A 13123-nucleotide genomic window follows, 5' to 3' on the forward strand; every position below is an offset into this window, starting at 1 on the left:
TGGTATGTGGTTGAAGATTTTCATTACTGTACCATTTTATAGTTAATTTTTTCACTGTCATTATTGATAGTTCAATCTCTATCTAAGTTTGACTTGAGCTCCAAGTTTAGTTCATTCAGCAATGTCTTTGGTTCAAGGAAGTATTGTCCAAGTACATTGTTCTACTTGTATGTAGATCATCTTGAATTATCTGCAAATTAGCAACACTATGGACCTCAATCAATAGTGAAAATTGGTCATATCGGTAAGTTATCCTAGTTGATTTTTCAGTACTGTTGATTTTTATACCACGGCTTTTGTCATTTCTGATCAGTTTTGATTTTGTTGCGGTAGAATGATTGGAGATTGATAGTAACTAGTTTTACTATGAAAGGTAGTAGCGCAACGGCAATAACTGCAGGAACTACCCATGTGTAGATAAATGAGCCACATAACTCTGTCTTCCCCTACCAGCATATAGACATGGATTTAATGCCATTTGAACATCTGAACCATTACAGCACTGCAAGAATGTAATACATAGCTACGTAACTGGCCATTTAGGTAAAATAAATGGAATAAGAAACAACAATCAAAATATGCATGAAGAAGGTTTAGATATAAATAAACGACATATATGTGTATATATGGTAATACATAGTTTTTCTAACTAAAATTAAGACCATTTTGTCGCTTGAGGATTCGATCAAGTGTTCACTAATTACTTCAATATATGATAACCTTACAGAATGTTCATATAAGTATGTGAAATTTAGCATGCTTCAATATATAAGTACGCTACTTCAATATATGATAACCTACCAAAAGTTAAGTTAAAATTAGAAATTTATCTCACGGTCCAGAATTTAAACACCTTTTTTATAAGACTAGAGACATCTAATTGAGCTGATTTTTTTGGGAGATATTATCCATGGTAGGTAAGTCATCTTTACCAAAAATTAGCCCACAACAGAAAGGCTCAATTGCAACGCCATCCGTGTCGCTTCGCTACAAGTCTGAAAAGCGCCAATGATCAATGGCAACGCCAATATGGAAGGCCACAAAGGCTGCAAAAATTGGGTCACAAAAGCTAAATGAAGACGCTTAACAATTGGCGTCGCAAAAGCTTGAAGGTTATTGCAACGCCTTGTCCCATTGCTATTACTTTATTAGCGTTGCTAAAGTATTTTGCCAAACTAAAATGATTTTTAAAATATTCAAACTATTTGCAGCGATTGGCGTTGCAAAATGTTCTTTTTAGCTGCACCTGCTAGCGTTGCAAAAGGGTTACTTTTAGTTGCACCCTCTGGCGTCACAAAAGAAGCAAAGCATTAGCTACAGGTCTTTGTCACAAAAGGTTTAAACCATTAGCTGCGCCAAGGGCGTTGCCAAAAGTGTGTTTTTAGCTGCCCCTAGGTCTTTGTCGCAAAAGGTTTAAACCATTAGCTGCGCCAAGGGCGTTGCCAAAAGTGTGTTTTTAGCTACCCCTGCTAGTGGTTTTAGCCGCACCAAATGTATGTGTTGGTAATTGTTTAAACACATTTGCAAAGCACCTAATTCTTTTTACAACGAGCTCGGCATTGCAAATGGGTTTACTCATATATATAATAGGTATTACGCATTATTTTGAATCATTTCAATTTATATAAACCTGCCCAATACAATTTATGATTAAACTAAAAACACCGATCAGATGTATTCATTCACAATAAATTATAGCAAAATATATTTTATTAATTAAGATCATCCAAAATCATTATTTGAGCATCCATACAATTAGTCTCTTCGAATATACTGAATTACAAAATCTTCAAAGCCATCAACTAAATAATATTAGTTCTTCAAAAAATAAGATTTTGGCCAAATTCCCATAATTTGCCGATTCGAACAACATCCACCCGAGTTTTCTTTATCAATATACCGCCAACCAATCTGCCAATCTGATACAAACAACAAATTGGAAAAGAAAAGAGACATTAGTAAGTATAATTATCCAAATTAAAATAAAATTGAAGCAAAAATGCAAGTAATCAATGCATGAGATTTAATTAAAGAGCATGAGTAATCAATGCATGAGTAATCAATGCAAGTAATCAATGCATGAGTTGAATATAATATGGTCCACAAAACAATGCATTACATTTAATTAAAGAGCAATGCTTGATACCCTGGTAAATTATGGTAAGTGATGATGACAAAATGCAAAGGCTGATCAGGCCAATGGACGTCTGTGTCTGTTAAACTGGTGCAATCGCCTGGGCGTCTGTGTAATCGTTAAAAACTAGTGCACTTTGCCACGGGCGTGACGTAATGCATTAAACTGGTGTGCCTTGCCTCGACGTCGTAATGCGTTAAACTAGTGCACCACGGGCGTCGCCTGCGGTTAAAGCTGGTGCCGGTGCACACCGCTTCTAGGCGATCAGCGATCATTCTTTAAGGAAATATCATTCGTTAGGGATGCATGACATAGCTCTGAAACTAGGATCTAATAGTTAAACTGGTGCACTGCCCTGCCTCTAGGCTTTACTCTCTTCACAGTTGCTAGACCTGAAACTAGCTTAGTATATATAGAAGTACATGACTCGAGGTAGCTTCGGGGATACTCGGGAACTTCGGCCGTTTGGTCAGTATTCGGTCTTCCGCGACTCGACGGAATTTCATCCGAAGAACTCTCGAGCATTTTCTTATGTTCCTCGAAAAGAGTGGTGAAAAAAGTACCGCTCCATTTCAAGTATACCAATACACATGCGGTACCATGGAAATATGATTCTCATATAGTAACGCATGGAACATCGATCTTACTCCCAAAGCCGGCACATGCAGTCATTCCGACAAGCTACTATCAATGAGCCATCCCTTAGTCCAATAGCTAACTTGGTTGGGCCGGGATCGCCAGAGCCGAAGATGCTACATTTCGAGGAAGTAGAAAGATACTAGAGGGTTTGATGAAGGAAACTTATCGGGTCGGTAGCTTTGGGGATCATCCGGGGCGGTGTGGCTAGGAATGGGGATAGAAGGGTTTTAAAGCTAGGCTCCATCTCGAGGCGATGGGCGATATCTCAAGGAAGGAAGCCACCGATTAGAAATTGCACGAGTCTAGTTATAAAGGGATTCTCGGAAGGAGGAGTGGGTCGGATGGGGAAGGTAAAGAGAGTCTATTGAGCCACTTGGCACGGGATTAGTTCCGTGGGGCGAATCGATCGGTTCCAATGGGTGATCGGTAAGTCCTCACCGGGCGAAGTCGAGAGCGAACCATGAGAGTCGGGCATTTTCTAGGGAATGTATTTCTCTGAAGGAAGTCAAGTATCTATCTAAATTAAATGATCTTCCCTTCTATGCGATGTGCTGCCGATCTCGATCTGCTAGTTCCACCATATTTTCATTGATCATCAGCCGAGGAGGAGAAAGCATTCAGCGGTGGAAAATCTTGTATAGAAGTCAAAGGCAAAGATAGATGGAAAGCAAGTTCCACGAACTACTCCGATCTTAATTACCGATGGTGCCGAGGATCCAAGCCTTCGCGGGTAAGAAGTCACAAAAAATAGAGCGCCTCTTGGATGCTAAATGAATCAGGCCAATCCCTTTACACGAATGGTCACAAAGAAAGTCCCGATCTCATATCTTTACCGAATCGCCTTCGAAAGCAAGAAGCTATTATCTAAAATATGCCTTGCTATTGTTCTAGATCTTGTAGACAAAGGGAATGATATCGATCAACGCTTTAGTTGGGAAAGGAAAAACAACTAAGAAGGATTCTTCCACCGTCGAAGAAGTAAGATAGGACTCCCTTTGCTTGGGCTCTTCCTCTATTGCTTCTTGATTGAATACCGGAGAATCACCACTGAACGATCCGCGTCGCACCAGCAGCACCACGGCGACAAGCCCTCCATCTTTCTTTCCACCCGAGTAGAGTATCCTACTCCGCCCATAATGGTCCCCCAATGTCATGATCTGGCCCGTCGAATCTAATCATGATAGTCCGTTTCTCTCGTGTATGAGTATCGAATGTAAGACTTGCTCGGCCTCGAGGCAAGGTCGGGTATAGATTAGCCCAAAGAGGTAAGCACGAACATGAAACGTCACTCACATTCTTTCCGTCCCCCTTTTCAGTAGAATTCCCATCCCGTCGACATACTTGACATGGACGGAATAAATGTCAAGTATGTCAAGTACCCTACTCCTATAAACAGCTAGCCATGGAGCTTGGATCACGGGCTCCCTAGGTATTCAAGGTACATCACAAGCAAGAGCTAAGTCTAGTCCGTGTCTAGCCAAGCTCTAGACGGGATAGACATTCACGAAAGTGCGAGAAGGAACTACCACTCATTAGTACAAGCCTAACAAGAAAAGGGGCGGTTGAAGGACTCGGCGGATCCGTAAACCGCCTTCGATTTGCTCCCTTTGAGGGACTCTAGAAAGTCTCTCCTATAAAAAAAAAAAAAAAGGATAAAATAGTAAGCCCAAGACCGAAAAGAAAAAGCGTCTGCAGACATATGTCTTCCTCCTAGAAGAATTCGTTTAAAAAAAAAAAAATAGTGTAGTACCTTTTTTCGTCCAAAATGACTAAGGGTTTGGTATTAAAACTCTCCCAAGGAGACAATCCATCTGAATTACTGCTACCTGCCTAGCCCCCCTATGTCGACTTTAAAGCATCTCAGTAGTTGAGCCGATACTGCCATCAACAGTTCCAACATGGACAAGGACTGCGGTTCCCACCAAGGATAAACTTCAACTAGCTTCCATAGATCAAGGCCGAAGCTACTAGTCTCCTTCTTGCGGACCACTAAACGTTCCCGGCAGTAAAGATAGTGAACTTGACTGGCCTTCCTCATTAGACGAATTAGTTAACTATTGAGCTATCAAAATAGAAATGTATAGATCATACTCTTAGACGTTACGCTCCTCCCTTTTTTTCGGGAGGAACTTACACCGTTAGTTATGCCCGCTATAGGGTATGCAAAGCATCCTTAATAGGACTAAGAGGATAGTTAAGTAAGCACTAAAAATAAGCCTCTCTTTCTCTACTAAGCTCTGCCCCTAGGTACCCAATCTAATACATTCATACCCGGTATAATCTATTCTTACCTTACAGGGACCAACAAAGAAGATATAATGAAATCTATCTTGTTATAAGAATACAAGATAGATAGTATAGGACTTCCTTGAAATGCTTAACACGGGCAAGTCCCCTCGGCAAGAGAAAGAGGGCTTACTTCTAAGGCAGTCTAATTGGCTCTAGCTTGTTAAAAAAAAGGTTTAAATAAATCTCCTTCTTTTGATGCATAAATCGTAGATATTGAGATAGCAATATTTTCTTCATTAGCATAGCAACACAAGGGACCTATACTTAACTAATTAGAATACTAAAACAAAGACAATCTTAGACATACAAACCATATACTATACTAGATCATGTCTTCTACTGCTCCTATAGAGGAAAATAGGAATTAGCGTAGAGTGATGACTCACCGATGAGTAGAGTGAGTATCGACCGAGGAGGAGCCAACATCCGTGAGCTAACCGACAACACATCAACTATAGGGCTGAGAGGACACCGCCCCTTAGAGAAATAACAGGTAATTAAGCAAGTGAAGATAACATACTCAAAGAAGGAAGTGATATATAGAAGTAATAGGTTCTAATTCCATATTTAGGGATAGAACCCTACAAGAGCAAACTTCTTATCCTCAAGATAAAAATCTCTTTGCATCGCTATCCCACTTCCAACCAATAGACGATATGCCCTGTCCTTACTAGCTACAAAGAAATCTATTTTCTCTAATCCCCTCAACCTCCCATTCCTCAAACTTCGTGAACACAGAAACACATTGCTCTTTCCATCTTATGGGCCTTTCTGTTGGGTAGGCCTATGAATTCTGAAAACTAGCTAATATTTGTTATTAGTTCGAGAACTCTACTCGAGCCATGCCTGTCTGACTTTTAGCGGACTGCATATTTTGTAGGGAGTAAAGAGTCTCATAACCATCATCACTATCTGAAACTAGGCTTTACTCGCTCTCTTTAGAGCAGCTAGACCTATAAGCACTTCATAAAGAGTCACCATCTCTGGGTCTGGAAATACTCATAAATCTATAAAGGACCAGCAAATCTATAAATCTATAAACAAAGAAATACTCATAGAAACATTATTTGGGTCTGGAAATACTCATAGAAACAAAGCAATCATGTAACCAGCAAATCCAACAATATAACCCAGGCACTTGAAACTGTAATAACTTACCAAAGTTGTGACAACTAACACAAAACATCTCAAAAGGAGTTACTCTATCAGGCATGCAACCAATCAATTTAATACAAACAGTTCATACGTACCATGAAGAACCAGCATTGACTTGCAACATCCAAGCCTCAAACCTAGCTTGACGAACCGCCATCTCCTCTATTTTACTTCTTTGAGATATCATTTCAGCAGTGAGCTCCTCGTTAAGCTTTTCAGCTTCCTCAGCCCTCCTCCTTTGCACTTCCTCCTCGTCCCTCCTCCTTTGCACTTCCTCCTCTAAATGAAGGGATGCCAGCCTTCTAGATGACTTTGGCAGGACCCCATGCCCAAGGCCATGGGAGTATCCAGACCTTACACCCAATACTATAATAAAAATTTCATCCTCAGTCTTTGGCTCGAGCGCCTTCTACTTGGACTTCGGCTTTAAGTTGTCGCATTCGGTCCTATAAGTTTAAATTGGCCATAAATATATCGAACTATAAGTACACCATGGTAAAGCTAGGTACAAATAAATTTACTTACATAGTTTTGTTCAGCAATGAGACTAGTCCATCCCTTACTACTGCTAAAGTGGGTTCGACGATAGAATTCGATCTTTCCAATAGGTTCCTGAGTCTCAGAGTCACGCTGTAAAGATTTGAAAACATATCCCTTTATAATTTACTTCAAATAATATCAAACTGCGAAAAAGCAACCCAATGTATGTAAATAAAGAAAGTTACAGATTCCTCCAAGTATCCTAGGAATGACTTTGAACCACCACAATGGTTTGTTTCGAGCTTTTGCCGATTATTTGAATTTTGCTCGCTAATTTTCTGCAATAAAATGAATACAATATCAAAAACAATGCCAACAAAAACATTAAATTGAACTCATTCAAAATCCAATAAATTAAGTACTCTCTACATCATCCAAATAGAAAAACAGACCAAGCTAAAACATAAAATTACAACGAGTATGTAGTTTTTCTTTAAGAAGTCAACACAACCCTTAAGTATAATTCAATACATAGCAGTTTCCTATAATTAGCACAATAAAGTATATTACCTTGAAATCTTCTCTTCTAAACCAATCACAACATGCATTCCATTTTTCTTGTGCCAAGCCACTATAAGGGTGTGATCGTGCGACTCCATCATTTCTGAAACTCCTATAATGCTTGTGAAGATTACACCTAAATCCTCTTAAACGTGCCCCTAATATTGCGTCCACAGCGTACTTCACATGTGGAAGGTGCATATCCACATCCAATTTTTCCTAACAAGAAATGTAGTTTAAAGTTACATAAAATAATTATGGTATATCATATAGCTAAAACATAAAACTCCATTACCGAATACGGTCACGTAATGGTTTTCTCACTTCCTCTCCCACTTTACTCCAATCATGGCCAGTAAGAGGACCGTGTCGACGCGCAACTAGGCCAATCTCCCTGACAAATTGAGCACTCCACTTCCCCACAGGTCTAGTATTACCTGGTTGAATTTCTATCCTCGGTTTCTGACCAGTAACGTCTTTGTAGTCTATGACTTTCTGATTCACAACCTTGCCTCTTTTCTTCTTAAATGGAGCTGTTAAATAAAAAAAGTATGAGCTTCCACGACATTTTATTTGAACTAACCAACGAATTACACAAAACCATTAATTATAATCTTACCGACACTCGAACCATTCACCTCGTTAACCCGCGGACTGAGGTTGTGAAATAGATTGTGCCCTCGAGGGTCGATTTAGACCAGGTACCATAACTATAGAAACAGATATAGCATGAATATGAAAGAAAGAATTCATGAATGATAAAAATCAGGTTTAATATAGTATGCAACATATCCAAAAATGAAACACATGCTAGAAAAATCAGGTTTGATATAGTAATTCTACTCAATGGAAAAACAAGATAAAATCTAAGATAAAGCTCTCCATTCAATAACAAAATGGATAATGAAGTTACTAAAAAATATTCAATCTACGTCCGTGTCATCATCACTTTCGATGACAAACTTCTTCCTCTGAACAATAATCCATTAATGTATCATCATCCTCTTCATCGGTTTCCTCATCAACAATGGTATTGTCATGAAGGCAACTTTCCATAGCGATCCGCGACCTCACCGGCATCAACTTCATTTGGGTCCATATCGTCTCTATTTAGTTGTATGGGTGTTATAGGTTCATTTTGGATTCATTGCTACTAGCTTCATGTGTTTCATCATATTGGACATTATCCAAATCCATCCCCAGTATGCTCCTCCCGTTGATATGCCTCATCAATTGCCTCCTGCTTCAATCTCTTCTTCCCTCTCTGGAACATCAAACACATTTCTAGGCTTTGTCTTTTGCACAACTTGCCAACTACTACCCAATTTGGCATCATCGACGTAAAAAACTTGACATGCTTGTGTGGCTAAGACAAAGCGGTCATCTTTATACCACGTCTTAGAGGTATTAATACTAGTGAAAAAACCATCCGTTTGTATCCCTGTCCTTCTATTACCAACATCATACCAATCACATCTGAAAAGATAAACTCTCTTCCCGAATAGATAACTGACTTCAAAAACATCGGTCAAAATACCGTAAAAGTCAGTCTCTTTTCCTTGGTGTTCTCCTTTTACAGTAACACCACTATTTTGGGTTCGAAGATTTTTCTCTCGATCTTTGGTGTGAAACCTAATCCCATTAACAATGCAACCACTATAACGTTTCACACGTGTATCAGGTCCACATGCCAATGAATACAATTCATCGGTAGCTTCAGGAGAGTTCTCATTGCGTAATATTTGCATCTATTCATAAAAATGTACACCAAATCAGTAAAGCATAATTAGCATATTATTCCGGTTCATAACAATAACATTAAAATAAACAATACAAACACTTACACGTTTTTCAAACCAACTAGGAAACAACATTTCTTGTCTCTCAGGCAAGTTGTGTGAGCTTTCCATTTGAAGCTCTGTCATGTGTTGACTACATGCGTATCAAACACACATAAACTTAACAACTTAAAATGGCTTAAAATGTATAAAACATAATTGATAAGTTAAATGCAGTAGAACTTACTCTAAATAAGTTGATAACTCCTCTGTATTATTCAACACATAGTAATGAGCCTTGTCTCGATCCTTTGGTTCGAGAATGATATTTGTATAAGCTCCAAATGGTCGAACATTCTGTGTGAAAACATCAAATCCTGTCTTTTGATTCTCATTACCACCATCATAATTTCTTTCTTCACGATTGAACCGAAGTTTCAATTCCTTGAAGATACATGGAGCAAAACGTGAGACATTCATTGTCAACATATGCTTCAGCAATTGAACCTTCGGGGCGAGCCTTATTTCGAACGTATTGTTTTAGCGTGTGTAGATACCTATTTACAAATCACACATGTATGATTAATGTATAATAAAACTTTTAACTTTAAAATGCTAATTTCACATTAAATGAATTGCAAGTCATATGCCTTACCTTTCAATAGGATACATCCACCTATCTGCCGCACCGGTCCTCCAAGTATCGCCTCACGCGGCAAGTGGACAGCCAAATGAACCATTACATCGAAAAATGCAGGAGGAAATATTTGCTCGAGCTTACAAAGTATAACTGCAATGTCTTTTTCCATCTTCTCAAGCACTTCCAATTTTAGCGTCTTGCAACATAACTCTTTGAAGAACAGGCCCAACTCAACCAATGCAATGGCTACATCCTTCGACAAGAAACCACGTATTGCAATCGGGAGAAGTTGTTGCAAGAGCACATGACAGTCATGACTTTTCATTCCTGTTATCTTACCATCTTTAGCATTTGCACATCGAGAAATGTTAGACGCATAGCCATCAGGAAACTTCACCGACTTCAGCCACTCGCAAAAAGATTTTTTCTCTGAAGATGACAATGTGTAACATGCCGGGGGCATTACAAACTTATCACCTCTTGGGATTAAATGCAACTCTTTTCTTATACCCAATGCGGCCAAATCTAATCGAGCTTTTACTGAATCTTTTGTTTTGCTATCTAGGTCAAGCAATGTCCCCACAACATTGTCACAAATGTTCTTCTCAACATGCATAACATCAAGGTTGTGTCGCAGCTTAAGAGTGTCCCAATACGGTAACTCAAAAAATATGCTCTTCTTTGTCCAGTTCAACTCCATCTCGGTACGCTTTCTTTTTTAGGCTTTCCAAATTTCCTCGAAGGGTTCTACATAGTTCACTTGTGATAACAATTCATCCCTAGACAACTCTTTAGGTGGCAACCTGCTCTCCCTATTTCCATCAAATAATTGTTTGCCACGAGTTCTCCAAGCATGCCTTAACGGTAGAAAGCGACGATTTGCCATATAACATAACTTTCGTCCATTCTTCAAATACATGGAAATGTATCCTTGTTACAATTAGGGCAAGCTAGTTTGCCCTTGGTACTCCAACCAGATAAATTACCGTATGCGGGAAAATCATTTATAGTCCATAACACTGCAGCATGCAACCGAAATGTTTTCTTTGCCACTGCATCATAAGTCTCTACCCCATCTTTCCACAACTCTTTAAGTTCATCAATCAAAGGTCGCAAATAAACATCGATATCATTCCCAGGTGATGAAGGTCCTGGAATAAGTAACGTCATGAAGGTGAACGGTTCTTTCATACACTTCCACGGTGGTAAATTATATGGTATCACCATTACAGGCCACATACTGTATTGGCTACTCATATTGCCAAATGGGTTAAATCCATCAGTTGCAAGACCCAAGCGAACATTGCGAGGATCATTGGCAAACCACTCATGTTCCTTATCAAAATCGCCCCAAGCTTGAGAATCTGCTGGGTGCCTGAGTACATTCTCCTCCCGATCATGTTTTTCTTTGTGCCATCTCATATCTGCGGCGGTAACCCTCGACATAAACAACCTCTTGAGCCTTGGTTTAAGTGGAAAGTAAGCCTTGACACTTTTTTGGTATTTTTTAGTCTTGCCTTCACAAACTTTATACCTTGGCTCCCCACATTCGAGACAATTTTGAAGACCTGTCATTTTCTTTCCAAAACAACATGCAATCATTCTTACATGCATGAATTGAGATATAACCAAGTCCCAAGTTACGCATTAATGTCTTCGCCTCGTAATGAGACTTTGGCAGTGTCTCACCTTCAGGCAATCCAATTTTAATCAACTGGAGAATCATAGTAAACGATTTGTTACTCCAGCGATTGATTATCTTTAAGTGAAGCAATTTCACAAGATAATCTAACTTAGAAATCTTACAACCTGGATACAAAGGTTGGCGTGCTTCCCTCAAAAGGTCATCATATGGATCTACATTTCCTCCATTGTGACCTTCTGTTGCATTCAATGCATCATCATCTCCGGATTCCCCATGTTCCACGTGAGGCTCCAAATTATCAACATGTGTTGAAGCTTGTAAATCTTCAATCATGTCATCTAACCCATCAAAATTTACCATTTGAACACCATTGCCATCATCATCGCCGCCATCATCATCATCACTTAATTCCTCATATTCTTCTCCATGAAACACCCAACGAAAGTGTACTTCTTGTCCATGCCTAACCTCTCTAGATCATCATTTACCTCATTGATGTGCTTGTAATTCCTATTTTGCACTCTTTGCATGGACACCTAGTCCTGCCCAAGACCGCTACATGACCACCAAAGCAATATCAATAAAATCCCTAATTCCTTTTTTTATCTGGCCAAAACCTATTTGGCAATTGTATCCAACTCTTATCCATTTCCGTGTTTCCTACTACAAGATAATAATTGTACAATCAGTTTTGACATCACAAACGAAAATAGTACACATGCCACACCAACTTATCGATTTGTTTAGAGAACTTAAACTTTCACTTATATAACAACTAATAAACTTTCAAACCCTTAAACTTAAAGTGAAAGTCACTTAATGAAAGGTACTTTTGAGATTCACTTCAAGAAAAGACAAACTGCAATATAAGACATCTCACTTTTTAACTTTTCAACTTTACCCCTAATCTTACGCATAGTTTAGGTACTTTATCTCCGAGAAAGAGCATAGTTGTTACTTTTTTTCAAATTAAATTGGTTACAAAAAGTTTACTTGATTTATTCTTTTATCACTATAATTGTCTAATGTAGTCATTGTATGTTAATAACTTAATATATTAATATTTTTCGATAAAATCGAATTATCTATGCTAAATATTTTAAAGGATCTCATTGTTAAAATTTTGTTATTGGTATAATTAAGTATGATGTTGCATTAGTAAATGAGATATTTTGTGGTTAGAAATAACAACACTTTTGTCAATGTTGTACGAGAGAAAGTGACATCACGAAAAAACCTATATAGGCCATTTGTTACCTTTAATTAGCTACCAACAACTAATAAACTTTCAAGGTTGTATTACATTGTCTTTACTAGTTGTACTCCCCGCTCTACTAGACAAGTTTCTTACTTATGACCCTAAGATTTGATGCGTTAATTAGTAGGTTTATGTTTTTTGGTCTTATTGAATGTCTTTTATTTACTAAATTTGGTTTATTGAACTGTTCAACTAATGCTCAATGGACAGAGATGCTCAGAATGACATTGATATTGAATACTTTTTACATAGTCCTGCTGTTTTACACCCTATAATCAGTGTGTGATCAGCTAGTGTGCATTTTTCGCAAAAGAAAAATAATAGCAATGCAAAATCATGAGGAGCGAGTCTGTTATGAATAAGCAAGACCTATATATTCTTGTAGTGAGACAAAAACTATACGGTCCAAGCACTAGTTCATTTTTTAACCGATACAATGAAACTGAAACAACATACTAATCCAAGTATAAAACCATATCTAGGCAAGGTAAAACAAACTCCTCTAAACAAAAGAAACAAACATTCAATCCATGTACGTATATAA

The 13123-nt window shown here is 38.4% G+C and overlaps 1 protein-coding gene, 1 long non-coding RNA gene and 1 pseudogene across 2 annotated transcripts; all 3 read right to left on the reverse strand.

Moving 5' to 3' along the window:
• Positions 1-1692: 1692 nt before the first annotated feature.
• LOC147503018 (uncharacterized) lies at positions 1693-6600 on the reverse strand. Its single transcript, XR_015220104.1, has 2 exons — positions 6313-6600; positions 1693-1919 (listed from the first exon to the last, which is right to left on the reverse strand). It is a non-coding gene; the product is annotated as an uncharacterized LOC147503018 (long non-coding RNA).
• Positions 6601-6603: 3 nt separating this feature from the next.
• Positions 6604-7739, reverse strand: LOC147503019 (uncharacterized). Its single transcript, XM_086604685.1, has 4 exons — positions 7268-7739; positions 6943-7035; positions 6743-6847; positions 6604-6663 (listed from the first exon to the last, which is right to left on the reverse strand). The coding sequence occupies exons 1-4, from the start codon at positions 7457-7459 to the stop codon at positions 6604-6606; spliced, it is 450 nt and encodes a 149-aa protein (XP_086460811.1). The 5' UTR covers positions 7460-7739.
• A 748-nt stretch (positions 7740-8487) lies between these two features.
• On the reverse strand, positions 8488-11681 carry LOC147503020 (uncharacterized; annotated as a pseudogene).
• Between the last annotated feature and the right edge of the window lie 1442 nt (positions 11682-13123).

Source organism: Coptis chinensis, chromosome 4 (assembly GCF_015680905.1).
Source record: "Coptis chinensis isolate HL-2020 chromosome 4, ASM1568090v1, whole genome shotgun sequence".
NCBI lineage: Eukaryota > Viridiplantae > Streptophyta > Magnoliopsida > Ranunculales > Ranunculaceae > Coptis > Coptis chinensis.

Bases quoted from the DNA above. Each gene is read 5' to 3' on its own strand.
- LOC147503019 (XM_086604685.1), bottom strand. From the start codon at position 7,459: ATGCACCTTCCACATGTGAAGTACGCTGTGGACGCAATATTAGGGGCA. The intron at 7,036-7,267 runs GTAATATACTTT...ATTTTATTGCAG, and splicing joins TTAGAAGAGAAGATTTCAAG to AAAATTAGCGAGCAAAATTC. The intron at 6,664-6,742 runs GTAAGTAAATTT...TTAAACTTATAG, and splicing joins TCATTGCTGAACAAAACTAT to GACCGAATGCGACAACTTAA.